The sequence below is a fragment of the Spermophilus citellus genome (genome assembly GCF_964194105.1).
Source record: "Spermophilus citellus genome assembly, chromosome: 18".
Lineage (NCBI taxonomy): Eukaryota > Metazoa > Chordata > Mammalia > Rodentia > Sciuridae > Spermophilus > Spermophilus citellus.
The window spans coordinates 7,753,093-7,779,446 of record NC_138200.1 but is presented as its reverse complement, the minus strand read 5'-3'; the positions used below and the strand labels follow the sequence as shown (position 1 = coordinate 7,779,446).

General features: G+C 56.4%; 5 protein-coding genes across 14 annotated transcripts in view; 2 read left to right on the top strand and 3 right to left on the bottom strand.

Moving 5' to 3' along the window:
- Nucleotides 1-406: 406 nt before the first annotated feature.
- RPL18 (ribosomal protein L18) lies at nucleotides 407-4,048 on the bottom strand. Its single transcript, XM_081275255.1, has 7 exons — nucleotides 3,977-4,048; nucleotides 2,645-2,731; nucleotides 2,244-2,351; nucleotides 1,731-1,829; nucleotides 1,033-1,156; nucleotides 786-855; nucleotides 407-520 (listed from the first exon to the last, which is right to left on the bottom strand). Exons 1-7 carry the CDS (start codon nucleotides 3,977-3,979, stop codon nucleotides 445-447), a joined length of 567 nt encoding a protein of 188 aa, XP_081131381.1. The 5' UTR covers nucleotides 3,980-4,048; the 3' UTR covers nucleotides 407-444.
- On the top strand, nucleotides 4,044-11,889 carry SPHK2 (sphingosine kinase 2). Of its 3 annotated transcripts, none has more exons than XM_081275227.1 (8): nucleotides 4,044-4,391; nucleotides 4,628-4,708; nucleotides 5,294-5,445; nucleotides 8,116-8,587; nucleotides 9,302-9,451; nucleotides 9,551-9,645; nucleotides 9,726-9,841; nucleotides 10,199-11,889. In XM_081275227.1, the coding sequence occupies exons 3-8, from the start codon at nucleotides 5,407-5,409 to the stop codon at nucleotides 11,286-11,288; spliced, it is 1,962 nt and encodes a 653-aa protein (XP_081131353.1). In that variant the 5' UTR covers nucleotides 4,044-4,391; nucleotides 4,628-4,708; nucleotides 5,294-5,406; the 3' UTR covers nucleotides 11,289-11,889. The 3 variants fall into 3 exon arrangements, with proteins under 3 accessions (XP_081131353.1, XP_081131352.1, XP_081131354.1); XM_081275228.1 differs by lacking the exon at nucleotides 4,044-4,391 and adding an exon at nucleotides 6,246-7,316 and having other exon boundaries at nucleotides 4,405-4,708; XM_081275226.1 differs by lacking the exon at nucleotides 4,628-4,708.
- A 161-nt stretch (nucleotides 11,890-12,050) lies between these two features.
- DBP (D-box binding PAR bZIP transcription factor) lies at nucleotides 12,051-17,254 on the bottom strand. Of its 3 annotated transcripts, none has more exons than XM_081275244.1 (4): nucleotides 16,976-17,254; nucleotides 15,739-16,152; nucleotides 14,093-14,304; nucleotides 12,051-12,536 (listed from the first exon to the last, which is right to left on the bottom strand). In XM_081275244.1, exons 1-4 carry the CDS (start codon nucleotides 17,112-17,114, stop codon nucleotides 12,321-12,323), a joined length of 981 nt encoding a protein of 326 aa, XP_081131370.1. In that variant the 5' UTR covers nucleotides 17,115-17,254; the 3' UTR covers nucleotides 12,051-12,320. The 3 variants fall into 3 exon arrangements, with proteins under 3 accessions (XP_081131370.1, XP_081131372.1, XP_081131371.1); XM_081275245.1 differs by having other exon boundaries at nucleotides 12,367-12,561; XM_081275246.1 differs by lacking the exon at nucleotides 15,739-16,152.
- Nucleotides 17,139-26,354, top strand: part of FUT2 (fucosyltransferase 2 (H blood group)) — a gene marked incomplete at its 5' end in the record, with an annotated part of 49,697 nt that continues 40,481 nt past the window's right edge. The window contains 2 exons of one of the 5 annotated variants that reach the window (XM_081275211.1): nucleotides 17,297-17,416; nucleotides 21,529-21,602. Coding sequence is in view for 1 of the 5 variants with exons in the window: in XM_081275215.1 (XP_081131341.1) it covers nucleotides 17,139-17,416 (278 nt within the window). Of the gene's footprint in view, nucleotides 17,417-21,528; nucleotides 21,603-26,354 lie in introns of those variants that run through there. The other 4 variants (XM_081275215.1, XM_081275213.1, XM_081275210.1 and 1 more) reach the window with 4 other exon arrangements.
- CA11 (carbonic anhydrase 11) lies at nucleotides 18,141-24,481 on the bottom strand. 2 transcript variants are annotated; one of them, XM_081275241.1, is made up of 9 exons: nucleotides 23,555-24,481; nucleotides 23,348-23,467; nucleotides 22,496-22,638; nucleotides 20,122-20,307; nucleotides 19,838-19,933; nucleotides 19,621-19,693; nucleotides 19,370-19,524; nucleotides 18,988-19,153; nucleotides 18,141-18,262 (listed from the first exon to the last, which is right to left on the bottom strand). In XM_081275241.1, exons 1-9 carry the CDS (start codon nucleotides 23,619-23,621, stop codon nucleotides 18,237-18,239), a joined length of 1,032 nt encoding a protein of 343 aa, XP_081131367.1. In that variant the 5' UTR covers nucleotides 23,622-24,481; the 3' UTR covers nucleotides 18,141-18,236. The 2 variants fall into 2 exon arrangements, with proteins under 2 accessions (XP_081131367.1, XP_081131368.1); XM_081275242.1 differs by having other exon boundaries at nucleotides 23,393-23,467; nucleotides 23,555-24,477.

Here is a 26,354-nt window from a genome sequence, read left to right as displayed (position 1 = left end):
AGGGAGGGACCACACAGGGGCACTTGGCAGCGACTGGCCAGCTGCCACTCAGGCTTCCGGTTACCAGGAGAGAGGGCAACACCTCACCTGCTCCCAACCCCCACACCGCAGCCCCACCCCCTAGTGCCAGGGAGATCCTAGGGGAGGCAGCATGGCTAATTCTAGGAGGAAACAGGAAAACAAGACACCTGGGAAGGAGTGGGGGCTGATTCCAGTGGGTAGAAGGTCCAACTGGCCCAGTAAGGTACTCTGCGCATGTGCCAGGAAGGCAGAGAGGAAGGGTTCCTCCTGGAGGCTGGTCTTTTTGGAGGACCCAGCTTCAAGTCCCCAGACCAGATGCATTCCCACTCACAGGTGCCTTCGGCTGGTCCCCACTCTGCTCCCCATTAATAACACAAGAAGGCCATCAAATTCAAAGCCACTTTATTAACAGTAAATCTGGGGTTAGTTTTTGTACCCACGACTGGCCCTCCGACCTCTGGCACGCTCAAATTTCCTGCCCTTGGAGCGGACATAGGGTCTGTGGAAAGAAGAGACAGGGTCAGGTGAAGCCTCCCGCTGTGCTGCACAGGGAGCCAAGAAGAAGAGCCTGCACCAGGACCTCAGGGTCCCGGCCTGAGCCCCACAGCGAGGGTGTGAAATGTAAGCCCCAGCTCCCCAGAAGATGCCCCCACTGAGGCCCGTGGCCTGGTCAGCCTGCACTTAACCCAGGGAACTGTGGGCTGAGCAAAGGGAGGGCAGCTAAAAGGCAGCGAAGCCAGACCTGCAGGGACCCCGATACTCACTTGGTGTGGCTGTGTGGGGTTCCAGGAGCCTTGCCAAAATGCCGGTACACCTCTCGGCCCTTGCGAGGACCTGGGGAGAGGAAGAAGGAATCAGGCAGGGACAGGTAAGAGCCACTGTGCCTTTGGCCTGCACAGGGCTTGAAGACCATGAGGTGCAGGCCTGGGCGTGTCTGACCTCCCAGACCCAGGAGGGTGAAGGCCAGTGCACCTCACCAAACCCCAACAGGTGCCAGCAAGCATCACTTACCAGACAGCAGGACGGTGCCACGGCCCTTGGGGGAGTCCAGGGCCAGTTGGTCAAAGGTGAGGATCTTGCCCCCAGCCTTGAGGATTCGGGTACGGGCACGGCTGGTCACCCGCAGTGCGCACACCTGGGGGAAACAGGAGGGAGGGGCTCAAATCTCCTGTAGGGAGACCTAGGGACTGCATCCACTGCCCCGGCCCAGCACAAGTGTGGCTGCTGGTACCACCACCAGCAGCTTCTTGGATTGACAGCTGCTTTTTTTTTTTTAAACGTGGTGCTGGGGATGGAACTCAGTGCCTCACCTGTGCCAGCAAGTGCTCCACCACAGAGCCCCAGCCCTTAACCCTTAACCTCTCAGAACCTCCAGACCACATCTCATGTATTTTGGAGGAATAAGGAAACTGGGGAAAGCATGATTTAAGGATGTGGTTGCAAACGACAAAAGCGGCAAAAGAAAAAAATTCAGACTTGAGCACAGGCTCACTCCAGAACCAGCACGCCAGCAGTCTACAGCGGAGCCCAGAGGGGCTTGCCGAGGACTTCCACCACGAATGACCACTCCATCCTATCCTAAAGGCCACCAGGACAAGTGTGGTGCTGGTCCCACCCACAAGAGTGACAGAGGTGGCATTACAACAGAGCAAGGAATCGGGTCAGGTCTGAGAGCAGTTTCCTGAGCCAGAGCCCCAAGCTCCACTCACCTTCAGTTTGGGCACCTCCTGAACACGAACATCATCTGTTATGGTCCCCACGACCACAGCTGTTTTGTTTTCTCGGCCAGGAAGCTTCATCTTCCGGATCTTGAGAGGCATACGAAAAGTTGTTCTGGTGTTTAAATCCCATCCCCCACTTCGGGCATCCCAAGGACCAGGATGGCTGTGCCCTCCAAATGGACTAACCTGCCCATACCTCACCTCCCAACTAGAACAGAAGAAAAAGTCCAAACAGAGACATCTCACCTGGTGAAGGTGTGTGCTAGGGACGAAACCTAGGACCTGGCATGCTAGGCAAGCATTCTACCACTAAAACCCGACCCCCAGAGATACATGAAACTTGAAAGCTCAGACAACCCCATGAAGCCACTACAACCCTCCTGTGGCGAGGTGAAAGTAAGGCTAAGAAGCTGGGCCAGCTGTGCACCCACTGCTGGCTGCCTGGACTCAGGGGATGCTCCAGCACCCCCTCCAGAGCCAGCCCCTGGTCCAGACACTCACCATCCGGGAGAGGGAGAGAGGTGGCCTGTTGGTGCGACTCATGAACAACCTCTTCAGTACCACTTGGTTGAAGGTAGAATTGGTTCGTCTAGCCAGAAACCTGTATAACTGTAGAGGATAGGGAAGACAGTGAGAATGTGGTGTAGCCAGCAGCAGCACCCCCCACTTTCAAGTGAAGGAACAAACAAATGATTCAGGGTAAAAAGGCTCCCCAACCCTCAAGATTCTCGACTGCCTCAGAACTCAAATTTCCAGATTGGGGAGTGACAGGTCCAGGCAAGGGCGACTCCCCCACCCCACCCCTTCCTGGCCAGGGACACAGAACACCCCCTCCCCATTCCAAGATATACTCAATCCAGACCTGGGGTAGCCCTGCCCAAGGATCTCAGACCCAACCTCACCTTGACCAACAGCCTTAGGTAGATGTCCTGGCTCTTGGGCTCCTTGCGCCGAACCTTTCGGTCCTTGTTATGGCGTATGTCGACTCCCTATAGGGGTAAGGGGAAGCCATGGTTCCAGTTCTGAATCTGATCCACTACTCACTTCATAGACAGCCTCAGTTGTTACTTATTTTCCAGACTGAGCAGGGACCCAGGCTCTGAGGACAAGAGCTCAAATCCATGTCAGTTCTGAGCCCTCTCTGTAAGGTGGGCATCATCTGAATGAAGACCACAGAACCTCTAAGGATCTTAGTACAGTAGCCACCCAAAATTTTAAGTCTTTACAAGCTGTATCTTTGGAAGGACACAATATATGCTTGTAATCCCAGCTGAGACAGCAGGCTGGCAATTTTGAGGCCAGCATGGGCAACAGAGAGACACTGAAAATAAAAAGGGTGGGGAATGTAGCTCAGTGGCAGAGAGCCCCTGGGTTCTCCAATATACCCCCCCCAAAGCAAAACAAAAACCAAACAATGGACTCCCTTACCGGGAGGATAATCAAAAATAAGCCAAAGGCAAGCTCTAAGTAATAACAGCGGTGAACCTTTACTTCATAGATAATAAGGACCGCAAAAGCAGTTATCTCCCTCTAACAACTCTCTGAAGTAGCTTACTCCCACTTTAGACCCAAGAATCTAGGGAAAGCCCAAATTTCCCAATGCATCCCTACCTGCCCTTCTCGGACTGTGTGATCGTTAGTAACTAAGCATCAGCACTTCCTCTGTGCACGACCCCGTGATGTGCACGGCCAGTGACTAGTGACTGACTTCTTCCCAACTCCCTCATCTCCAACACTATGTTCCCAAAGAAAAAAGAAAAGACACTGGGGCGCAAGCCGGAAAGCACGAGCACAAGGTGGGTAGAGAACTGAGACTCAATCCGAGGCCCGTCCGGACCCGAGTCCCACGCATGAGATTCTCGACTGCCCCAGAACCCAAGTTTCCAGACTGGGGAGTGACAGGTCCAGGCAAGGGCGGCAAAGGCAAGCGGTTAAAAGTGGCTACGACGCAGCTACCTAGGACCGATTCCTGGCTCGGCCATTCCCTGGCTTGGGGCGTCGGTCCACCGCTCAGCCGCCCAGCACCTCATTTTGATCATCACTGCAATGGGGGCAGTAACACAGGACCACGGGACTCTTAACCCATTCCCGGTCTCCAGGACATCAGAGCAGCCCTCCAGTCTCAACAGTTGCCTCCTTCGGGCACCCACGGCACCCCTCCCGCAAGCCCCCACCCCAAGACCGCCGAGGATGGCAGCGGATAGCAGGCCTTGGACGTCGCAAGGCTCACTCACCATGATGGCGCCTAGAGCTCGGCCTAGTCCGGAAAGAAAGAGCAACGCCGAGGTGGGCGGGGAAAGCCTCCAGCGCGCAGCGTCCTGGTGGCGTCACACGGGAGCGACACGACGCTCTACCAGGGACCGGTCTTCTCTATGGTGTTTCGGAAGGCTGGCGAAAAGGACAAAAACTGAAGAGGGCGGAGGAACAACCAAAGAGAAACAAGCACGACGTTGAGGAGAGAAGGGCCAGCACGTCGGGGGCCTCTCTGGCCCTACCCGGTCGCTGTTCTCGATACTCTTCCGGAAAAAAGAGACCCGAGAGTGAGAGAGATGCGTGGACCTAGGAGGAGGCATAGCGCGGTGACGCTCTGGCCTGACGCCGAGAGCCTCTCTGTGGCTCCCGGAGGACCTAGCGGGCCGAGTATTGGAGGTGAGGAGGCGGGGCTGGCGGGTCTAGTCTGGGCCTGGAGAAAACTCTCACCCCACGCTTCCGGCGTTTCCTTAGATTCGTGGTCGCCCTATCTATCTCGCGCTGAACTTGTAGCGCAGCCGAAGCTCGGGAAGTCCTACTAGATAACTAACCCGAGATCTTCTTGCTGCAGCTCAATCTGTGGCACCTTATATTTCCGCCTTCCGATTCATCATCTCCCCCTGACCCTTCCTCAGCTTTCCCGTCACGGAGGGTCTGCTTTTCTCAACCAGAGAGGTTCAGCTGGTCCAGCGGTTTCGGTGTGAGGGATGTACAAGGTACTGGTGTGTAGAGAAGGCGCACTAAGGCTCGCCTTGAAGGGTTGAGTGGAGAAGAAATAGATGACAAGCTTCTGAGAGAGACAGGAGTGACCTAGAGAGGGGGAGATTAGAGAGGATAAAGAATGGAGCCCCCATGGATTGGGATGAGGATAGAGGGATGGAGACCCAGCGGATGGGAAGGGAAAGATGAGGGGATGGAGACCCCCAGATAAGTTCAGATGTAGAAAGATGGCAAAACGGGGCTTGCCGGGGTGTGACCATATTCAAATTCTGGCTCTGCTACTTATTAATGGTGTGCCCTTGGGCAAGTCACTGTGCTGCACTCCCCTTATTGAGAAAAATAGGAACGATAATAGGTCTGGCATACAGGGTGTTTGCCAGGATTACGTAAGTAAATAAAAGTGCCTAAATACATAAGTGCTCAATAGAAATTAGTCTTTCCTCCTGTTATTAGCACTTGTTGGATACAACCTGACCCACTGGTTGGGGCAGTGACAAAGCTGACGGTCTCTGACCCACTGAGCCTGGCAGGGACTCTTGCATTCTGCTGGATGCTTCCACCCACTCTCTTCTCCTCCTCAGAGCCCGAGGCCAGGCCTGGACAGTGAGGCCTGACTCCTTGCCCAGACCACCCTCCTATGGCCTCAGACCCAGGGCCAGCGTCCTGTTGATGTAACAGAGCAGAGGGGCAGCAGATGAATGGACACCTTCAACCAGAGGAGCAGCAGAACCAGGTAAGCGTCCAGCTGAAAGCCAAGATCATTTACTGTGGACCCCCCCATCAGTGATCTCCACTTTCCCTCCAAGCAGGTGTAAGTAGCTTCCTCCCCATTTCCCAGACAGGGCAGCTGACGCTGAGAAATCAGAGGCTTCCCAGACTGTGGGCTGGAGGCACCCTTTTTTCCTTCCTCCTTCTACATCTTCCCTTTTTTTTTTTTTTTTTTTTGTGTGTGTGTGTGTGTGTGTGTGTGTGATGTGACCTCCGGGTCTTAACCTCAAACTAGTCAGCATCTGCTTTTTTCTCCCCGGGTTCAGAGCTCAGTGCTGCGTCTTCCTATCTCTCTGTCCCTCATTATGTATCCTCACTGCAGCACACATCATCTGGGACTGTTGCTACTTTATAGAAAGTTTTGTCCCGGGTCTATTTCACCATGTCTTTGGCCCCTGTCTCTCTTGGTCTCAGCCCAGGAGCCTCTGGGCTTCCAACATTCTTCCCCTTCCTCACCCCTGACCTAAAGGTCTCTCTCTTTGTGTCTGTCTTGCCATGTGACTGGGTCATTTCCTGGGCAGATGTTTATCCCCTGCTGCCTCCACTCTGGTTGGAGTCCAAAGTAAACAATTTGTGAAATAAGGAGCCTCTGTTCCCTGGTCTTCATTTCAGAAGAGTCTGTCTCCACCTGTCATTGGCTGGGAGTTCTGTGCCCTTACTTTGCACATTCTCAATCCCACCGTCTTTTCTGTCTGTCTGTCTGCTTTTCTCTATGCATGTCTTGCATGTAACTGTCTGAAACAAACCTCTCTCCCTTCCTCCCAGCTCCCTCGACCCCGGTTGCTTGCGTCTAGGTGTCTTGAACTCGCACATCTTTGGACTCTGGTTGCCAGTGGTAGGGTCACGGTCTCTCTCCAGCTAACGGCTTCCTCTCCACGCCCCTTTTCTTTTGTAAACTCAACGACTGGGACGGTCTACTTGCCTTCAACAAAGAAGGCGGCAGCGGCACTGCCGGAGAGGCAGCGAAGTCACCTCGGCTGCGCGCGCGCCCTCACCTACGATGGCGCCTGCCGCGGAGCGCGACGCCCCGCCCAGCTCTCGCGCTCGCCGGCGGCGGGCTCCTGCGCCTGGCTCGCGAGCCCGCTGGTCCCGCCCCCGTGCGCTCTCATTGGAGCGCCTGGGGCCGGCCGCGCGGCCATTGGTCGAGCGCGTGCACACCCTCCCCCCACCCCTAGGTCTGATGGGGGGCGGTTGTGCAGACTTGAGGGGCTGGCTGCTGGAGGACCCGGCGTGTGAGGAGGGTGCGGGGTCGGGGCAGGGACCCGAGTCTGGGGAACCGGTAAACCGAGAGGAACCTACACGCTGACCGGGACCGGGGTGCTTGGGTGGGAGATGGAAGTGGAAAACCAGGACTGCCCCTGAGGGATCCGGGGTTGGAAGCCCAGGCCTGGGACCGGGTCCGCTAGCCGAGTAGGGATGAGGGCCGGGAACCGAGGGGCCCAGGAAGACGTAGGCCTACGGGCGGGGAGCCTCAGGGTGGAGACCCAGGCCCAGGAGTGGAGGACATGCAGGGCTCTGCTCGAGCTGATCTGAGGCTCCAATAGAGGGCCATTGCAGGTTTGGGGGTGGGGCAGACACCCTGGGCCTAAGGGGGCCGCCCTGGGCAGGGGGCCAAGGTGGTTTCTGAGGACGAGTCCACAGACTGGGGTGTGTCTGGGACTGCTGTAAGCTTGGGAAGGCGAGAAGCGGCGTAGGCAGGTGGCTGGGCGGGACAATGGAGAACAAAGGTGAGCAGGAAGGAGAAGATGGGAGGCAGAAGCTGGGCAGAGGACAGGGGAAGGGACCTCAGTCCTGGCTCCTACCCTCTCCCTGGAGAGCAGGTGGCCAGACACCCAGGTCAGTGCTGGAAGACAAGCTGTCCACCCCTGTCCCTTCTGTGGCTTGCATGTGGCTCTGCTCTGACCCCCTGGTCATATCCTGCCCACTGCCTCTCATGTTTGCCCGCCCCCCTTCTAAATGCCTGCTGCCTTTCCCCTTGGGGTGAGAGACTCATAATCTCCAAGCATCTGTCATCAGTCTTGGTTTTCATCTCATTGTAACTCTTTGTCTCTCTCAGTGTTTCTCTGGTTTTCAGAGTTTGTCCCTCTTTTTCTTTATGTCTGAGATCACTCTCCACCTGGAGATGACTCAATGTGCTTGGGTGTGTGTGTGGGGGTGCCTTTCTCTGTCTTTACATGTTGATTTCTACATGTATCTCCTCCGTCCAAGCCCCCTTCTGCGCCTTAGTTTTCTTATTATCATCCAATGCACTATAATTTTACTGTTTGATCTTGTTTTGTCTTCTGATTAAAATATAAACCCCGTGAAGGTAGGAATTTTTGTCTGTTTTGTTCCCTGCTGTATTTGCTGGGCCTAGCTCCATAACTGGCACTTTGAGGTTCTGAGTAATTATTTGGGGAATAAATAAAGGAATGTTTGTGTGCCTGGGTCCCCCAGCCTTTCAGGATGTTGGCCTTCCTGCCCAACTGATCTTTGCCCTGTGTTCTGTCTCTCCACGCTGTCTTGTACCTGTCTGTCTCTGATACTCCTCTCCCACCTGCCACTGCCCTTCATTGTCTCCTCCTACCCACAGGCCCTACCCCTCCCATAAGGGGGTCCTGGACTCTGACCCTTGCCCCCCCCTCCCTCCCCGCAGAAGCCAAAGCAGGAGCTGACCTGGAGCTGGGGACACGGGCCTAAGAACTCCTTGGACAGGGCTGAGGCTATGGCCCCTCCACCACCACCACTGGCTGCCAGTACCCCACTCCTACATGGCGAGTTTGGCTCCTACCCAGCCCGTGGCCCGAGATATGCCCTCACCCTCACAACACAGGCCCTGCACATACAGCGGCTGCGCCCGAAACCTGAAGCCCGGCCCCGGGGTGGCCTGGTCCCACTGGTTGAGGTCTCAGGCTGCTGCACCCTGAGGAGCCGCAGCCCCTCGGACACAGCGGCCTACTTCTGCATCTACACCTACCCTCGGGGCCGGCGTGGGGGCCGGCGAAGAGCCAGCCGCACCTTTCGGGCAGATGGTGCAGCCACTTATGAGGAGAACCGTGCTGAAGCCCAGCGCTGGGCTACTGCCCTCATGTGTCTACTTCGAGGATTACCACTGCCTGGGGACGGGGGTGAGGCGCCGGGCAGCCACTGTCCTAATCTCCCTCTGTGGTGTCTCTGGGTCTTTATGGGAAAAGTGAGAGACAGGGATGGGCTACCAAGGGAGCAACACTGGCAGAGGGACATGAGCGATGTCCCCTGTTCTCTGGCTAGATTCTGTCTCTGTCCTCTCCCCCTCCTGTGGGTCTTGACCACAGATGAATCAGAAGCTCCTGGGCTGGTGAGAGCAGCAGACTGAGACATGAACAGTCACCACCATGAGTGTACAGGTGCCAACACAAGTCCCCTGAGGCATCCGAGGCGCCTAGAGGTGGCATCTAATCCAGCCTGTGGAGGGTCAGAGATTTTCAGCAGAGTTCTGCCCCCCAGGGTTCCCCATCTAGTGAGTTTTCTGTGGGCCTCCAGGTCCTGCTGGCTGCCTGGGGCCCCTGGGGGTGGGGCCTGTGGAGTAATCTGATGCTGGGTAACAGGTGTTCTGGGATCTCGGCTCCTGTGTCCTCCCACATATGGGTCCAAAGGGCACTTGGTTTCACACCCAAGCCCTTTGTCTCAGCATCTGGGAGAGGGGGTGGGGCTGCATACTTGGGTCTGGCCAGGTGAGGATGAGAGGAGAAAGCTCCCAGGTGCCAGCCCCCACCATCCCAATGCGGGGGGTTTGAAGGAACTGTTTCCAGACTGAGGGGGCTGGGTGTCTGGCCTCTGTAGACCCTACCCTCTCTCTGCAGAGATCACCCCTGAGCTTCTGCCACGGCCACCCCGGTTGCTCCTATTGGTTAATCCCTTCGGGGGGCGGGGTCTGGCCTGGCAGTGGTGTAAGAACCACGTGCTGCCCATGATCTCTGAAGCTGGGCTGTCCTTCAACCTCATACAGACAGGTAAGGGAGTCCCAGGGTGGGAGGTGGGGGCTGGTGGCTAGGACTCCTGGGCTCTGGGGGAGGAGACAGCCCACCTAACCTCTTGGTTTTCCTCATTAGAACGTCAGAACCATGCCCGGGAGCTAGTCCAAGGGCTAAGCCTGAGTGAGTGGGATGGCATCGTCACCCTCTCGGGAGATGGGCTGCTCTTTGAGGTAAAGGGGAGCACCCTAACCCTGAGCCTTGGGGGACTACAGGAGACCAGGACCCAGGCAGCTGGTCTCTCCCCCTCTAGGTGTTGAACGGGCTCCTAGACCGCCCTGACTGGGAGGAGGCCGTGAAGATGCCTGTCGGGATCCTCCCCTGTGGCTCCGGAAATGCTCTGGCCGGGGCAGTGAACCAGCATGGGGGGTAGGTTGGCCACGCCTGCTGGGGAGGCTGAGGCAATATGAGGGGAAGGGGGAGCCTTTCTGGAGATTCTGGGAACCCGAGTCTCCCCCTCAGCCAAACCCCCTGTAAAGCAGGTCAGCCTGGCTGTGGTGCCCATGTCCCCTCCAGACAGTTCAGCCAGCTTGTTCCCAGCAGTATTCCTAGTAGCTAGAACTGCCTGGCACAGGGGAGGCATTCACTGGACACTTATCAGATGTCAGGAGGTGGCCATGAGGCTGCGGTGGGCTCAGGGCCCTGGCTTCGCTGCCCTTCCCTCTGCCCTGTGCTGCTGCCTTTCCTCTTTCCCATGGTGCTCTTCTCCCCTCTCTGGCTGTGAAGGTTTGAGCCGGCCCTGGGCCTAGACCTGCTGCTCAACTGCTCACTGCTGCTCTGCCGCGGTGGTGGCCACCCACTGGATCTGCTGTCTGTGACACTGGCCTCAGGTTCCCGCTGTTTCTCCTTCCTGTCTGTGGCCTGGGGCTTCGTGTCGGACGTGGACATCCAGAGCGAGCGCTTCAGGGCCCTGGGCAGTGCCCGCTTCACACTGGGCACAGTGCTGGGGCTCGCCACACTGCACACCTATCGAGGACGGCTCTCCTACCTCCCTGCGTCTGTGGAGCCAGCTTCGCCCACGCCTGCCCACAGCCTTCCCCGAGCCAAGTCAGAGCTGACCTTGACCCCAGAACCAGTGCCACCCATGGCCCACTCCCCCTTGCATCGCTCAGTGTCTGACTTGCCCCTGCCCCTGCCCCAGCCTGCCCTGGTCTCCCCTGGCTCACCTGAGCCTCTACCTGTACTCTCTCTCAATGGTGGAGGCCCAGAGCTGGTGGGTGACTGGGGTGGGGCTGGGGATGCTCCACTGTCCCCAGACCCGCTGCTGCCCTCACCCCCCAGCTCTCCCAAGGTAGCTTCGCTCTCACCCATCATAGAAGGGCCCCCTGAAATGCCAGCCTCCTCTGGCCTCCCCCCTCCCACCCCTGGTGCCCCAGCTACCTCTACCTGGGGGCCACAGGACCACTTGCTGCCTCCCTTGGGCAGCCCACTGCCCCCAGACTGGGTGACGTTGGAGGGAGACTTTGTGCTTATATTGGCCATCTCTCCCAGCCACCTGAGCGCTGACCTGGTGGCAGCTCCACATGCACGCTTTGATGACGGCCTGGTGCACCTATGCTGGGTGCGGAGCGGCATATCACGGGCGGCGCTACTGCGCCTTTTCTTGGCTATGGAGCGTGGTAGCCACTTCAGCCTGGGCTGTCCGCAGCTAGGATACGCTGCGGCCCGTGCCTTCCGCCTCGAGCCACTCACGCCTCGCGGCCTGCTCACAGTGGACGGGGAACTTGTAGAGTACGGGCCGCTGCAGGCGCAGGTGCATCCGGGCCTCGGTACTCTGCTCACTGGGCCTCCTGGCTGCGCAGGGCAGGAGCCCTGAACCTAATCTAGCTCGGAGCCCGCCAGGGGTGGGGCCTTAGGTAGAAGGTGTGGCCTGACTGCTGAGTTGGGACGGGGCTCCTAACTGCGAGATTAATCCCGTCTCAGGATCGTGCCCGCCTCCGGGGAACCAGAACTGCTGCTGGAGGGTGGCCCGAGTCCCAGGGCCGTCCCGAGGATAGTGCCTGACCAATGAGGGTGGGACCTGGCGCCTGGGCTCGGGCTGCTGTCGGCGGGGCTCAGTTACGACCCTCGCCTCCGGCTCGCTGAAGGCCAGGGCGACTGAGGGCAGAGACTACCTTAAGCGTCGCCCAATGACGGGACCTGGAATGTACGAGCTGGGAAAGGCCTTAGTTCATCGGCCAGTCAGGGCCCGGTTCTCGCCCTATCCACTCCGGTGCCTCCACTTAACTGGCCAATCAGCCCGGGAGGGGCAGGTTCCCCCGGGCCGTCGTTCAGATTTGCACTAATGTTCCTCCTCTCCCCCGCCGGTGGGGGCGGGGAATTCGTTTCCTCCGTTCTGTGTCTTGTGCGTCCCCGTCCCCAATTTAAAAAGCAATTGAAAAGGTCTATGCAATAAAGGCAGCCGCTTCATTCCTCTAGACCTTCGCCCTTCCTTCATCTGACAGCCCAGACTAGGCCCTTAATGCAGCTCTATTATGGACGGCAGCCCGGGTGGGCCTGCCCACCGACCGAGGCCAGTGTGACCTGCTGGTTTGGAACCGGGGCCAGATAGCTGCCTTGTCCCCACAACAGCTGGCTCTGGGGTTCTCAAGATTTATTCAGGATCGTGTTAACGGAGGCGGTGGGAGGATGGGGTCCCCGACGTGCCCGGGGCACACACAGGACCCTCCCCGCCCCCGCGAGGGAGGGGGGAGGCTCGCTTTTTCTTAAAAATATAAATGTATTTATCTGCATCGTCACGGTCCCTGGGGCACCCCGCTGGCCAGCCCGTGGACCACAGGGCGGGGAGGGAAGAGGGCGCGAGTCTGAGCAAGAAAGAGGGCTCTGCCAGATGGGGGTGGGGGCAGCCTCACAGAGCCCCATGCTGGGCCTGGTAGCGGGACAGCACCGCGCGGTAGTGGGACAGCTCCTGACGGACAGACACCACCTCCTGACGCAGCAGGGCGTTCTCCTTCTCCAGGAAGGCCGCCCGCACCGAAATCTGGTTTTCCTTCAGCCGCCGGGCATCGCGAGACCGTTTGGCTGCCTCATTGTTCTTGTACCGTCGGCTCCAATACTTCTCGTCCTGGGAGTGGAGGGGTGGAAGGGCACTGAGACCCAGCAAGATAACAAGGGAGGAGCAGCTTCTAAGACAACCCTGCCCCAGGGCTGCTTCTTGCTCAGCAGAGGAGCCTAACCCACACCCAGTCTCTGCTGGGGGCAGGGGTGTCTGCCCTCCTGGGCCCAGGTTGCTAAGAAGACCAGGCCCCTAACAGGCTAAGGTATGAAATAAACTCCTACCCTCAAGCAACCCGGTTCCAGGTATCCACTGTGGAAAACACACCCCACCCCTCCCCATTTGTCAAAGGCCTGCAGTTAGGTCCTGGTTGCTATGGATTATTGTTCCCTAGCAACGGGGAACAGGAACAGGGCTTCAGGGGTATGAGGTCTTATCCCAGTGAAGAGCACTGGCCTATACATCATTTTTTTTTCCAGATCCTGGTTACTAAAGAAAGTCCCCCACCTCAACCCAGGGTGGATGGGGTTTAGTGTCTCATAAAATCCTTCCAGAGCTAGGCAGCTTTTGACCTGGTTGCCAAGGCAACTTCATCCCTCCTCAGCAAAGAGTGTTGAGATCTAAATGATCCAAATGATTGTGGGTAGTCTCTGACCTGCTGACCTTGAATTGCCAGGCAGCTGCCTCTTCCCCAACAGGATCTGGTTGATAGGCCCCTTAACAAAGGGGCCTATCCTGAGACTTCCCCAGAGGATTATACCCAGGGTCCTCCAGTCCTGGAATCTGGTTGCTAAGGAGAACCACTCTTTAGTAACAAGGCTTTCTAGCTCAAGGAGATGCTTCCCTCAGCTCCCATTTAATTAAAACCTAGTTCCTGCTTGCTAGGGCACATCTAGTCCCTAGCAACAGGGACCTGAAGCATGAAAAACACTGGTCTTGACTGGGCTTCTAGGCCCATCCCTAGTGATGGTTTCTCACCCAAGGTCCCGGCAAAGCCTTGTGAGAGATGCATACGCACCTCTTGATAGCAGAGAACCCATCAGTGGCAAAGCAGTGCTAGAAAGAGGCAGTCCAAATCCAAATCACCGCAAATCAGAAGGTGGCCCTGGTTACTAAGGGCACCTCAGGCCCCTCACCGATGAGAACATCAGTCCCAGGGAGTAAGAACTGCAAAGGCTGGCAGCATCTATGTCCTAGACAGATGCAATTGCTGTGAAGGATGCCCCTAATTGGATCAAAGATTCAGCCCCAGCCTGGCTGGCTGCTCAGGAGAGACAGGTTGATATGCTAAAGAAGGCTGTTCTTGGCAAATGGGCCTCCTGGAACTTGAACCATGCCCCATTGAGGGCTCTGGGTCCAAGCGACCAAAGAACCTCCAAGTCCACACAACCAGAACAAGTACAGCTGTCTTGTATGACTCTGTACCCCATAATGATGCTGTCTTCATAAGTCTCAAGCCCAAATGCCTTCCCCATTATGCTCTCTGGTCAAAATGAACTCATCTTTGCAGCCTGGACAGCCCAAGAGCACATTCCAGTGAGAAGCTCAGGCCAGCTTGGACAGGACCATCCCTGGCTGTGGGCTTGTCCCAAGTCAAGCTGTATCCCACATCTGGTAGTGCTCACCTTCTGCTCTTCTGGCACCTGAATTTTCCTTGCCTTCTTCATGATTGGCTGGGGTTTAAGTTCCTCCTCTGAGAAACGGTGTCTCCGGGGGTCAAAGGTCTCATGGCCTGGAATGCTTGACAGGGCAAGATCAGCTGGATCTGGTTCAAAGGTCATCAGCACCTCCACCGTGTCTGGGTCCACAGGACTGGGTGTGTCCCGAGAGGTCAGCCCTTGGGGAAAAAGCATGTCACTTGAACGTGTATTTATTTTGGGGAGTGGATTCTCAGAAGTTATCCCCTGCTCAGGTATCTTGCCCATCACAGGGAAGGCGCTTCTGGATCTATCACAAAGTTTGCCTACCAGGCATCATGTCCATGTTAATATAAAATTTAGAGCTTCCCGGGGTCACAAACATGCTCAGACATCATGGAATCAACTCTGATTTTACAAACAGGGAAAGTGAGGCCCAGTCATAAATGACCCTAAGTAACACGAGTCAGGTAAAGAAGGCTAAAAGCTTGGGACTTCAAGTTCCTCATTTCCTTCCTACAGTCCAGCCTGAATCCTACTTACTGAATCCCTGACCAAAGCTTAGACTCCAGGCTGTTCAGAAAAAAAGGACCTCAAGTTAGCTTCCGCAGGATTAGGTATGCGAACAGGAAGCGACTCTGAGGTTCCAGAAGGTTGGTTCGAGAAGGAGGAGCCTGCGCCTTTAAGCGCGAGCAAGCAGGGGCCAACTGAGGACACAGGTTCAGGGCCGAGTCACGTGCTGCCGCCTGCTTCTCTCTTGCTCCCCACCCCAACCCCCGCCACAAGCGCCCTCACGTTCCCGGGCCCCGCCCCCTCGCGCGTGACAGCGCGTGCGCGAAAACTAGGAGCAGGGAGGGAAGTCTCACGTGGCGAGGGAATGTGCCGCTGGGAACTGGAGTACCCAGGTTGTGCTTGGAGGTCGGACCAGGGGCACAAGTACCTGGGAATCCCAGAATTGTACTCTCCGCCTGGGGACCTCAGTGTGCTCGAAGGGGTTCACTTCTCCTTTTGTTTTTTCGGAAGGCGCCAGATCCCCCTGATCTGGGGAGCATCGGACAACCCGCCCGGTCCCCAGGCTCCCGAGCCCCTTGCCACTGGAGTGGCCATGAGTCTGAGACCAGGCTCCTCTCTCCCAGGAATATACGGAGCTCCACAGGGGGACCCAGAACCAGTATCCCCGACCTACACCCTCTCTGCGGGACCCTGAAGTCCCGGGCTGCAGCATCCCCAATGGGGGGACCCAGGAGAGTAGAGTCTCTATGTGCAGGGGAACAGAAATCTGTGCCCAGGTCTCGCCTTCTCGCATTTTAGCGGTCTAGGAGTTCCTATCCTAGACCAAGAAACTGGAGTCACTCTACATTTCCCCAATAAATAACTTCTGGGCTTCTGGTCCCGGTGCCACTGGAGTATCCGGGCCCTTTGTCACCAAGTCCCACAGAAAAATCCACAAAAATCGTTGGAAAGGCTTCCTGGAACTTAGGGTCCTAAGTCCTTCCTTCCCTACGGACCCAGGACACTCAGTTTCTGTCCCATTAAGAGGCATAGAATCTGAGCCCTTCTCCACAAGAGGACACAGTATTCGGGACCACAGCCCCAGTTCAGAGCGCCGCACGGCCCCGCCCCTTTAGCCGCACCTGCGCGGTGGCCGCCGGCGGCCCCCAAGGCAGCCCGGGCGGGGGCGTGCCCAGGCGAAGAGCGAGGGGAGGCCGAGCCGCAGGACCCCGGCCCCGGGGAGGGTGCGGGCGTGCGCGCGGGCGACGGCGCCGGCGACGGGCCACCCGGGGGCGGCGGGCTGGGCGGGAGCCCGTGCTCCAGCAGGAAGGCGTCCAGGTCCACGTACTCCACGTCCCCGAAAGGCAGCGTGCGCTCCCACAGCAGCGGCGCCAACAGACCCGGGCCAGGCACCGCCGCCGCCGGCCGCCCCCGCGGGGACCCGCCGCCCCCTGTCGACCCCGCTGGGGCATCTACCGGGCCCGCAGTCTCCAGGCCGGGCCCGGGGACGGTAGTTGCGGGCGGAGCCGCCTTGCGCTCCTTTTCCTTCAGGAGACCTGCGGGTCAGGGAAACACGGAGCGGGATAGGGGTGGGTGGAGAAAGAGGTGGGAAGGGACCCCCAAGTCAGAAAGAGGGAGTTTATGGGAGACCCACACGGCAGAGATTCAAAGAGAGACAAGAGTTGAAGGAAAGATACAGGAGAAAGAGGGCAAAGACCCAGAGAGAGGAGAGGACAGAGATACAAAGGAGGAGAGAGACCAAAAGGGAAAGAACGGGGGTGGGTAGGGACCCAGAAAGATACACAGAGGTCCGAGAAAGGATAGAGAAACAGAAAGACAGCGATTCAGCAAAGAGGGACGGAAGTTCAGAAAGAGGGGGGCCAGGTCCAGGGTAGGTGGAGGGTTGGGCAGGTGAGAGAAAAAAATGACAGCTTTGTAATTCCTCTGAAATTCCCCCATCCCCTGCGCAGTGTACCCCTTTCTCCCTTCCCCCACAATCCATAAGGGGCAGGAAGGGAGCTCTATTCCTCAGGCACATTCCTCATCCCTACATTCCATGTGACCCCATGAGGCCCCGCCCAAGCCCGTGTCACCACCGTGTGAGCATCCAACACACACCCCCTTCTCTCTGGACCCCATGGGTCCAGACACCCAGGCCAAATGAGAGAGTCTGGGGACCTAGATTCCTGGGTCCTCCGATGGACAGATTGAAAGCTTGCACTTTTGAGTCCTGGACGATGAGGATCTAGAGGCTTGAACATCTGAGTAATTGAGTAGAGAGTGGGAAATATGGACTCCCAGCACATAGAAGGTGTCTACTATAAGCCATCCCCCCTCCCCCAGCACTTAGTCCCTAAGGGATTGGGGGCTAGAACTCACAGCTGGCCGGCTCTTTGGGCTTGCTGGTTCCCTGCAGAAGGCTCCGAAGCCCAAGCAGCGCGCCCCCGCCAGGGGGCACCCCCGCCGGGCCGCCCAGCAGCAGGGGGGCCGGGGTCCTGTCGCTCAGAGGCCGCGCCATCTCCGGGCACCTGCCCCCAGGTTCATGGGCTCATGGAGAGGCGAAGGACTGGCCTGCCTCCGGCACACTCCTGTGGTTCGGGCGAATGTCTGCCCAAGGTTGGGCGAGCGTAGCTTGCAAGCCTCCAGTATCCAGAACGCTGCAAATCCTAGGAGCGAAGGGGAATTACGGTCCTTGGTGCAGAAACGTGCAACTCAAGAGGGTCCCGGGAGATCATACAGTCTGGATGAGCCGGTGACCAAATCAGGCGACCAGCTCTTGCAATTGAGGATACCAGGGACACAGGCGCTCCTTCTTACAAGGTGGGCGAGCCTAGCTTTTGCAAAATTTGCAGCTCTCGCAACGGAAAGCGCTTTGCAATCTGCACCAGAGGTGTGCGCCGAGGGGCGGAGGAGGGGGCAGGAGGAGGCGGCCGCCTTGAGGCGTGGCCAAGGCAAACTTCTTTCGTGGAAAAAAAAATCCAAACCAAAACACCCGACGCCACGGCGCGCGCCCCTCCTCCGGGCCCCCGCCCGCACTAGCCCTGCCCTGTCCTGCCCCTCCCGCCTCTTTGGCCTTGCACCCCAGCCGCGTGCCTCCCTCCGGCTGTAAGCACCGGCCAATCGTGTCTCGATCCCTTGAGGCGCCCAGCCAATGGAGCCCGTGGATCCTCCAAAGCCCAGGAGGGCGCGTGAGGGGCTGAGCGCGTGAAGTTGCCTTGCCTTTCGGAAGAAGGCGGGACACTGACCTACATTTGCCCAATGAGAGGTGGCGCTAGGGGCGGGACCGTGACCCAGTTCGGGCCAATGAGGCAGGCGGAAGGGGGAAGCACATGGCTCTGCGCGTGCTGCCTGATGGGGGTGGGGGAGGAGAGGTGCCTCTTAAAGGAGCCGTTTGTCCAAATAATTTTTTTGAGAAGCAGAAAACCCAAACAACAAATAACAGAGGCTTAGGCAGAGGCAGATTGGCTTTGGGAGGAAGACCATAGTTCTTTAATATCCATTATTTCCCTCACCGCGGCTTACAATCAGACCACTGAGAAACAGGAAGTATTCTGTCCCTTTAATAGATTTGTTTTGGGGTAACTTGCCTCCCCTCTTAGGGAGGTTTGGGACGGCCGGACGCAATCTTCGATGGGGAATCTCAGCGACCATGGGGGGCACCATCCACTGCAAGAGAGGACACTGGTTGGGGGTGATGGCTTAGGATGGGCGGTGCAGGGGGCATACAGGGGGCGATTGCTGGGCTGAGCAGGACTCTACCACAGGAAGGTTGAGAAGGGGGAACCGGAATGTACCAGGTTGAGAAGCTGGGGAAAATGGTCAGATCTGGGATCAAACCATAGAGAGGCATCAGGAAGGTGAAATCCAGATCGGCATTAGGCTAAACTACGTGAAGGAGGTCTAGGGCTCTGTAGTGTACCACGTTGGGAATCCAAAGAAGCGACCACTAGATCACTGGGTTAAACCATGGGCAGGGAAAAGGATCGTACCACGTTGATTCTCAGTAAGGGGGGAGGCTGTCAGGCTTGAACAGCTTAGGGTAGTACCACACAGAAACAGGAAGGGGATCTGGACCGCACCATTTTGGAAAATCCCAGTAATAGGAGGCACGCACCAATAGGTACTTGTACCACAAGGAAGTCAGAGGGGCCGGGTTATATGCCAAGTTGCAAAGCGATGAAGAGGAAAGACAAATCATGGACCAGCAATAGTCTATGGCAGGGAGGTGGACTGTACCACATTGACATATGGGGGGAAGGAGGGAGAGGAGATCTCAGGTTAGACCACACAGAAGCAGCAAATGGGGGTGGGGCTGTATCATATTGAGGAACTACTGGGAGACACAGAGCGGTTTGGACCAAGACGTGAAGTGGGCATAAACTGAATCATACCATGCAGGCGGTAGTTGGGGCCTCTGCAGCGCCTCTCAGGGTGCCGGGGGTCCCTGTTGCCCCTCAAGGCCCTGTGGGCCAAAGGCTGCAGGGGCCGGCCATTACCGCTGAGGCTCTGGAAGATCTGGGATGGAGGATTCTGGCTCAGGAGTCTCAGGGAGTGCATCTGCCAAGGAGGGAGGGTGGGAAAGCTGCAGTGAATGGAGCTGGTGGGCGTGGCCTGTGCTCAGCCAGATCCACCCACAAGGATGAGCTAACCCTCATACTTCCTTGAGTTACCAGCCAAGGAGGAGAGGGAGGGAAAGGGAGGTTGGGGGATACCTAGACAGTAAATGGAGTACCCAGACCTGGGGAGCAGGGGAGGGTGCAGACAGAGGGTCACCTGTAGGGAGGTAATATTGAGGGCCCGGTCAATGAGGATCCAGGTGACAGTCTCAGAGCAGGGTGGGGTGCTGAGAGATCCCTGGTAGGTGATGAAGCCAAAGGATTCCGGGAACAGGAGCTCCAGGCTCAGGTCTTGAAGAAAGTAGGCATCATCTGTGGGAATATCAGGCCAGAATAAAGAGGGGTGCCCCTCTTGAACAGCATCCCCCAGTCTCACATGTGTTGTCCCCCAACACACCAGGGACGTACTCTTGTAGGAGATGCGGGTGATGGTGTCCCGGTTGAGGAGGCGACTGAGGAATGGATTTGAGCTACCCGCCACCTGTGTTGGGATAGAATGTGAGGAGGCAGGAACCCAGAAGCCCAAGCCACCAACTCCCCAAATCCTCCACTCCCAGGACACAGGAGTCTGGGCCTCCAGCTCCCTCTTCCTGGGTTTCCAGGTGCCCATCTTGCCTCCACTTACATTGACAAAGAGACTGAGAATGGCCAGGCCATTGGGCCCCCTGGAGGCTGCACTGAGATTCCCATAGAGTTCCTGATTGAAGTGAATTAGCTGCACCTGGGGGGGATACAGAGAGTGGGGGTCCCCCAGTAGAAGGGGAGGAGAGGATGACTCCAGGTCTCTGGCTTTGGGGTTGGGCTTAGGTTGTGGGGCAGTGTTTGTGGAGGAGGATGGGAGAGGAGAGAGGAATTGAGTTGACTTGGGGTGGAGGGTCACAGGTAAGAATTCAGGTCAGTGGCCACCACCTCAGCAGAGAAGCCCTGATGGTTGATCTGGTGTTCAGAACCTGCTCCGTCTCGAGCTCCAAACAGGAGTCTCAGTTCGCTGAGTCGGTGGCTATAAAGGAGGGGACCCCCAGACACATTGACTACAGGCCGGGGTGCAGGCAGGAAGGAGACATGGCGGCCAGTGTTGTACAGGGTTCCCCGGAGCTGTGGGAGAGGAACAAGCTGTCAGAGGGACATTTCCCACACCTACATTTACTGGGTCCCACAACCTTTTTTTTTTTTTTTTGTACCTAGGATTGAACTTAACCTAGGGGCACTTAACCACTGAGCCATATCCTAGCCCCCCCACCTTTTTTTTTAAAGAGAGAGTGAGAGAGGAGAGAGAGAATTTTTAATATATATATATATATATATATATATATATATATATATTTTTTTTTTTTTTTAGTTCTTGGCAGACACAACATCTTTGTTGGTATGTGGTGCTGAGGATCGAACCCGGGCCGCACGCATGCCAGGCGAGCGCGCTACCGCTTGAGCCACATCCCCAGCCCTGCCCCCCCTTTTTTTAATCTTTTATTTAGAGACAGGGTCTCACTGAGTTGCTTAGGACCTCATTAAGTTGCTGAGGCTGGTTTTGAACTCATGATCCTCCTGTCTCAGTCTCCTGAGCTGCTGGGATTACAGGCATGCACCATCGTGTCCAGCTCCAACAACCATTTAATCATTGAATGTAGTGTGAGCACCAACCCATTTCCAGGCTCCATGCTGGCCCAGGATAAGTGCTCAATATTGGTGAATTCATTTAATTAACAAGTATTTATTGAGCTGTGAAGAATAGAGCAATGAGCAACTAGACATGAGAGACAACAAATAGTGACTCACATAAGTAATTAATTGCTACTACTTAATTGCATCCTGTGATCATGCTGGAGGAATTAGGAGCTCAAGAAAGTGTAATGGGAACCCAGCTTAGATTGAGGGAGGAGTCAGGAAAGGCTTCTCTGGGGAGATGACATATGAATGAAAACCTGAAGGATAAGCAGGGGTTCCTTGTGAAAGAGCAGAAAGAAGGGCAGTCCAGGAAGAGGGAAGAGAGAGTGTGAAGGCCCTGCGGTGCCCTGTTTTAATGGAACCCAGTGAACAGAGGAGAGTGGTAATGGGAGCAGATCACCAGTACATGGGCATTGCAGGCAATGATGGGGAACTTTCCTTTTTTATTTATTTGTTTTGTTTTTTGGTGCTAGGGATCATGCTGGGGATCGAACCCAGGGCCTTGTGCATGCAAGGCAAGCAATCTACCAACTGAGCTATATTCTCAGCTCCCTCTTTTTTATTTAAATAAACTGAGTATATTTGGCAGAATACCAGACATAGTAAGTGCTGTGTAAGTGTTTGCTGTTACAACTTATCTTATCCTAATAGGATCTTGATGGGATCTGCTGGTGTTTCGAACATCCCTAGTGGTGGAGCGAGAACGGATTGCAGGAGTCAGAGAGGTAGGCAGGTGAAGAGGAGGCGGCACCATCGGGTGGGAGATGATGTGGCCTGGTTGAGAGTGGAGGGGCCAGAAGTGAAGAGATCTGAATATGTACCAGTGAGGCTGGGAAAACTAGATTGGAAATGAAAATGAGGGAGGGGGTGGCATGGGGAAGGTGACTCTGAGTCTTTTGATTGCCACAACTAAGTGAAACATGGTTGTGGCACTTAAAAGAAATGCTAGTGCAAACTGGAGTCCATGCTGGAACCACACTGCCTGATTTGAATACCAGTGCTGGTACTCTGACTATGTGACCCCAGGCAAGTAACCAAACCTCTCTGTGCCTCAGTCTCTACACCCATAAAATAATGATAATAATAGCACTTATTGCATGGGATTAGAGGGCTTGTCAAGCTTTTAAAACTGCCTGATACAAGCCGGGCACAGTGGTGCACACCTGTAATCCCAGTGGCTTGGGAGGCTGAGACAGGAGGATTGCGAGTTCAAAGCCAGCACCAGCGTCGAGGCTCTAGCAGTGAGACCCTGTCTCTAAATAAAATACAAAAAAGGGATGGGGATGTGGCTCAGTGTTCGAGTGCCCCTGAGTTCAAGCCCCAGTACCAAAAAAAAAAAAAAAAAAAAAAAAAAAAAACCCCAAACAAACAAACAAACAAAAAAAACTGCCTTATACAGGAAACTTTCTGTTTTTCATTGCTTTTGCCAAGATGAGAAGACTAGGAGCCATGTTTGGGAAGGGAAGAACAGGTGACCTGTTTAGAGTGCAAAGAGCCTCTCTCCAGCCAGCGAGTACTCCTTCCCCAATGCTGACAGCCCACCTCAGCAGCCCCTTCCCTGACCTCCACTCACATCCCCCCCAGGGAATCCCATAATTCCTCCCTTCAGGCCCCTTACCTTCTCTCCCCCAGTGCTGAGCCTCAGCGGGGGCAGAAAGGGATCATAAAGGACCCTCTTCAACTCCACATCCACGGGGCTCTGCCGCTTCCCCACGGCACACAAACTCCAGGCTGCGTTCACCAGGCCCCAGAAGGGAGGCCCTGGGGACAAAAGTGGGAACAGGAGGAAATGGAGTTGGAAATAGGAGCTGGGACTCATGCTAGAATCTGTTGCGTGGGCCCAGCTCTGGATCCTTGGGTCTGAGGGAGGAGGCTGGAGCCTGGACCCCAGGGTTTGAGGGAGAAGTGTACTGAAATCCAGAATCCTGTGTTCTAGAAGAATATTGGGATAGTTTCCTAACCCCCCACCCCACTCCCAACACCTCCAAGCCTCTCCTTGATCCAACCCATCTTAATGTGGTCATTGTGGAAGGAACTACAATTCCCAGCCGGCCTCAAGGCTGCAACCTACTCATCCCCTGCCCGCCTGCCTGCCTCAGAGCCCCATGGGAGTTGTAGTTCTCTCAGTCTCCCTTGTCCCACAGCTGGACAGTGAATGTAGTGGGGAGAGGAGTTGCGCCAGAGGACCAGAGGAGTCGGGGAAGCGGCCACCCAGCCTCTCTTTCTCAGCAGGAGCCAGGCCCTGTCTCTCCCAGCGAACACACACGTCCTCTCCACCCCCACACTTTCTTTGCTTCCACTCACTCCCACTCACTACTTGAAATGCGCATGTATAATGTCCCTTGGTGAGCCGCTGGGGTTCAGAGGCTCGGCCTTGCTCCTTAGGGAGGGAGGAGGGGGCAGGGATTCCAGGTTCTGGGGGGAGGAGAGGGCTGGGGACTCAGACTCCTGAGTCTGAAGAAAGAGAGACCTGGGGGAAGGGGGCGGACTCTTGGGTCCCCCGCCCTGGCTGCACCTGGCACGAAGTTTCCCTGGAGATTATCCTTGTAGCTCCACCAGTCCTCAGGGTCAGGTGCTGGTCCGATGTGCGCTGGGAAGAGAGGAGCCTGAATCCCTCTCCTTGGCACCCCACCCCACCCCTCCCCGAGGGGCTCCTGCCCGGACCCCCAGGTCTTACCTGCCGCCCCCATTGCAGCCCAGAGTACCAGCGCTCGCGGGGCGCTCAGACGAGCTGCACCCCCCATCACCGGGAGGCCTCGGAGCGACCCCTTCCCGCTGCCCTGCCCCCCCTCAGCTACACCCTCCGCGGTCGGAGATTTGTTCCTCCAGGACTTCAGCCTTCCTCCCCACTGGGAGCCTCGCTCCCCAAATGCCAGGGACTTGCACCCCTGGCCCGCTCCTCTGCTTTCTCAGCGCTCCTCCCGGCCCCCAGCCCTCCACTCTCCCTCTACCTCCTGATCCTCCTGTCTGCCTCTGCTGGCCCCGGGGTTCCCTCTTGGTTTCGAATCCACACCCCCTCTCCGTTTCTTTCATCAAGCTCCCCCAAGCCTCCTAACTCCTCGTCTGCATCCTGCTCCTCGCCTCCTCCCTCTCCCTCTCTGCTGCTGCCTCTCGCCTCTCGCTTCTCGCCTTCCTCACCTCCTCCCGCTCCCCTCGCGGTCTCCAGCTTCGCGCTCCCTCCCCGCCTCCTCCTCTCCTGCCTCTTCTCTCTGTTCCTCCGTTTCTCTTCTCTCGGCCCTTCCTCCCTCCTCCTCCTCCCTCCCTTCTCTCTCCGGGTGTTATTTATTTATTTATTTTGTTGGGGAGGGGCGATATCACAGCCCCGGGCTGGGGGGTGCGCCAGGGGCAAGATGCGGGTCGCTGAGGCTGGTGTCAGCTCCCAGCCGCGCGGGCCCCGGGGGCGGGGTGGCCCGGACACCTGGGGCCAGGAGCTGGCGGTTGGGTCCTCTGCAGAAAGGGAGGGAGGCGCTTAAGGTGGAGCCTGGAGTCTCCGCGCTCAGCGCGCGGGCGGCGGAGGAGCGGGGTCCCGCAGATCGCAGGGACCCAGGCCGGACGCCCCGGCGCCCACGTCCCTACTCGGCCTCGGTCCTACGCCAGGGGCTGCCTTAACCGCCGGGGATCCCCTGGGAGACTCGGTGCGGTGAGGGCCGCTGGCCGGGAGAGGGAGGCAGAGACCTGGCAAGGGACAGAGGCGGGGGAGGTGGAGCCGGGAGGGCAGAGGCGAGAGCTTGAGGTGAAGAGCGGCCAGTGTGGAGGCTGGGGCAGGGAGGGACGTGGCGGAGGGAGAAGCCGGTTCGAGAAGCGAGAGCAAGATGCCAGGCCGGAGGGAGGGAGGGAGAAGGAGAGAAAGACAGGCGAGCGCACACAGAGGACATGACAGAGATAGATACTGGTAGAGATACAGAGACAGGCAGGAGAATCAAAGGTAGAAGCAGAAAGACCCAGAGAGAGAGAGAGACATACATCGGGTTAGAGAAGGCAGGCAGAAGGGAGGGAGAGAGACAGGTGCAGAGGCAGAGAAAGATGAAACAGACTCAGATACTTCAGGATAGAAGCAGAGAGGGACACCAAACATTAAAAAGAGACACAGCAATCCAGGCAGGGAGAGGAACACACACACACACACACACACACACACACACGGTAGGAAACCTGGAGTCAGACACACACACACTTACCTATAAATAGAGCTGATCATGCAGAAAAAGAGAGACACAGAGCAACACCAAGACAGAGATAGAGACCCAGATAGAGGGAGAGAGGCCCAGAGACAGACCAACCAATTTAAAGAGAGACACTGGGAAGGAACCAGAGACAGAGGCACTCAGACATAGTAAATTGGAAACTAAAGATGGAAAGAGTCACAGAGATGTCATACATGGAGACTGACACAAAGAAAGCACCCAAGAAAGAAAATATGTATTAGTTATCCATTGCTGCATAACAAATGATCCAAACATGTAGTGACTTAAAATGACAGACATTCATTTTCTCAAATTGAAGGGCTAGACATCGGGGAATGGCTGACAAGGGGCTCTTGTTCTCTCAGGAGGGTTCAGGTAAGCTGTTGGCCATGACTGCAGTCATCTGAGGCCTTTATGACCTGGTCTCCTGAAGTCACATTCCTTTTATTCAATTCACGGGAAATGAGTCACTTAGTCTAGCCATGGTGGAGGGGAAGGAAATGAGGCTCCCCCTCGCCCACTGTGAAGGGAGGAGTATTTGAGAATGTGCAGAGCCAGGCATGGCCCTGTAATCCCAGCTGCTTGGGAAGCTGATGCAGAAGGATTGCAAGTTCAAAGCCAGCCTCAGCAATTGAACGAGACCCTAAGCAACTTAGCAAGACCCTGTCTCCAAATAAAAAGGGGCTGGGGATGTGGCTCAGTGCTTAAATGCCTCTGGGTTCAATCCCTGGTACAAAAAGAGAATGTGTTGGACTTATTTTAGAATCAACTTCAGGTGGAGAGAACAGCAGACAGACTGAAAGACACTCCTTAGGACTTGGAGTGGGGCACTCAGGAAAACAGAGAGACAGAGGGAGCCAGAGACAGGGAAAGAGGAGAAGCCATGAATACTCAGCAGTAATTGTGATAAAACCTTCCATAGGGAAGCACCCAGTCCACCCCAGCCCAGGTCTCACGTACTTCCCGTGCACTTACCCATGTCATCCTCACAGCCATCCAAGAGGGAAAGCCTGTTACTGTCCCATTTTACAGATGAGCAAACCAAGTCTCAGGATATACAGGGCTACATAGTCAAGAATGTTGGGCCAGGGGCTGGGGATATAGCTCAGTTAGTAGAGTGCCTGCCTTGCATGCACAAGGCCCTGGGTTCAATCCCCAGCACCACAAAAGAAAAGAATATTGGACCAGAGGTGCTGAGCAACTCAGTCAGACCCTGTCTCTAAATAAAAAACACAATAGGGCTGGGGATGTGGTTCAGTGGTTCAGTGCCCCTGAGTTCAATCCTCGGTACTC

Bases quoted from the DNA above. Each gene is read 5' to 3' on its own strand.
- DBP (XM_081275244.1), bottom strand. From the start codon at position 17,114: ATGGCGCGGCCTCTGAGCGACAGGACCCCGGCCCCCCTGCTGCTGGGC. The intron at 14,305-15,738 runs GTGCGGCTAAAG...TTTTTCCCCAAG, and splicing joins CGCCGGCGGCCACCGCGCAG to GGCTGACCTCTCGGGACACA. The intron at 12,537-14,092 runs GTGAGCACTACC...CTCCACTCCCAG, and splicing joins AGGTGCCAGAAGAGCAGAAG to GACGAGAAGTATTGGAGCCG.
- RPL18 (XM_081275255.1), bottom strand. The intron at 1,830-2,243 runs GTGAGTGTCTGG...ATGCCTCTCAAG, and splicing joins CTCTCTCCCTCTCCCGGATG to ATCCGGAAGATGAAGCTTCC. The intron at 521-785 runs GTGAGTATCGGG...TTCTTTCCACAG, and splicing joins ACCCCACACAGCCACACCAA to ACCCTATGTCCGCTCCAAGG.
- SPHK2 (XM_081275226.1), top strand. From the start codon at position 5,407: ATGAATGGACACCTTCAACCAGAGGAGCAGCAGAACCAG. The intron at 9,452-9,550 runs GTAAGGGAGTCC...TTTCCTCATTAG, and splicing joins CTTCAACCTCATACAGACAG to AACGTCAGAACCATGCCCGG. The intron at 9,646-9,725 runs GTAAAGGGGAGC...CTCCCCCTCTAG, and splicing joins GAGATGGGCTGCTCTTTGAG to GTGTTGAACGGGCTCCTAGA.
- CA11 (XM_081275241.1), bottom strand. From the start codon at position 23,621: ATGGGGGGTGCAGCTCGTCTGAGCGCCCCGCGAGCGCTGGTACTCTGG. The intron at 22,639-23,347 runs GTCTCTCTTTCT...TTTTGTCCCCAG, and splicing joins AGTCCGCCCCCTTCCCCCAG to GGCCTCCCTTCTGGGGCCTG. The intron at 19,154-19,369 runs GTGACCCTCTGT...CCTCCTTGGCAG, and splicing joins TCAATATTACCTCCCTACAG to ATGCACTCCCTGAGACTCCT.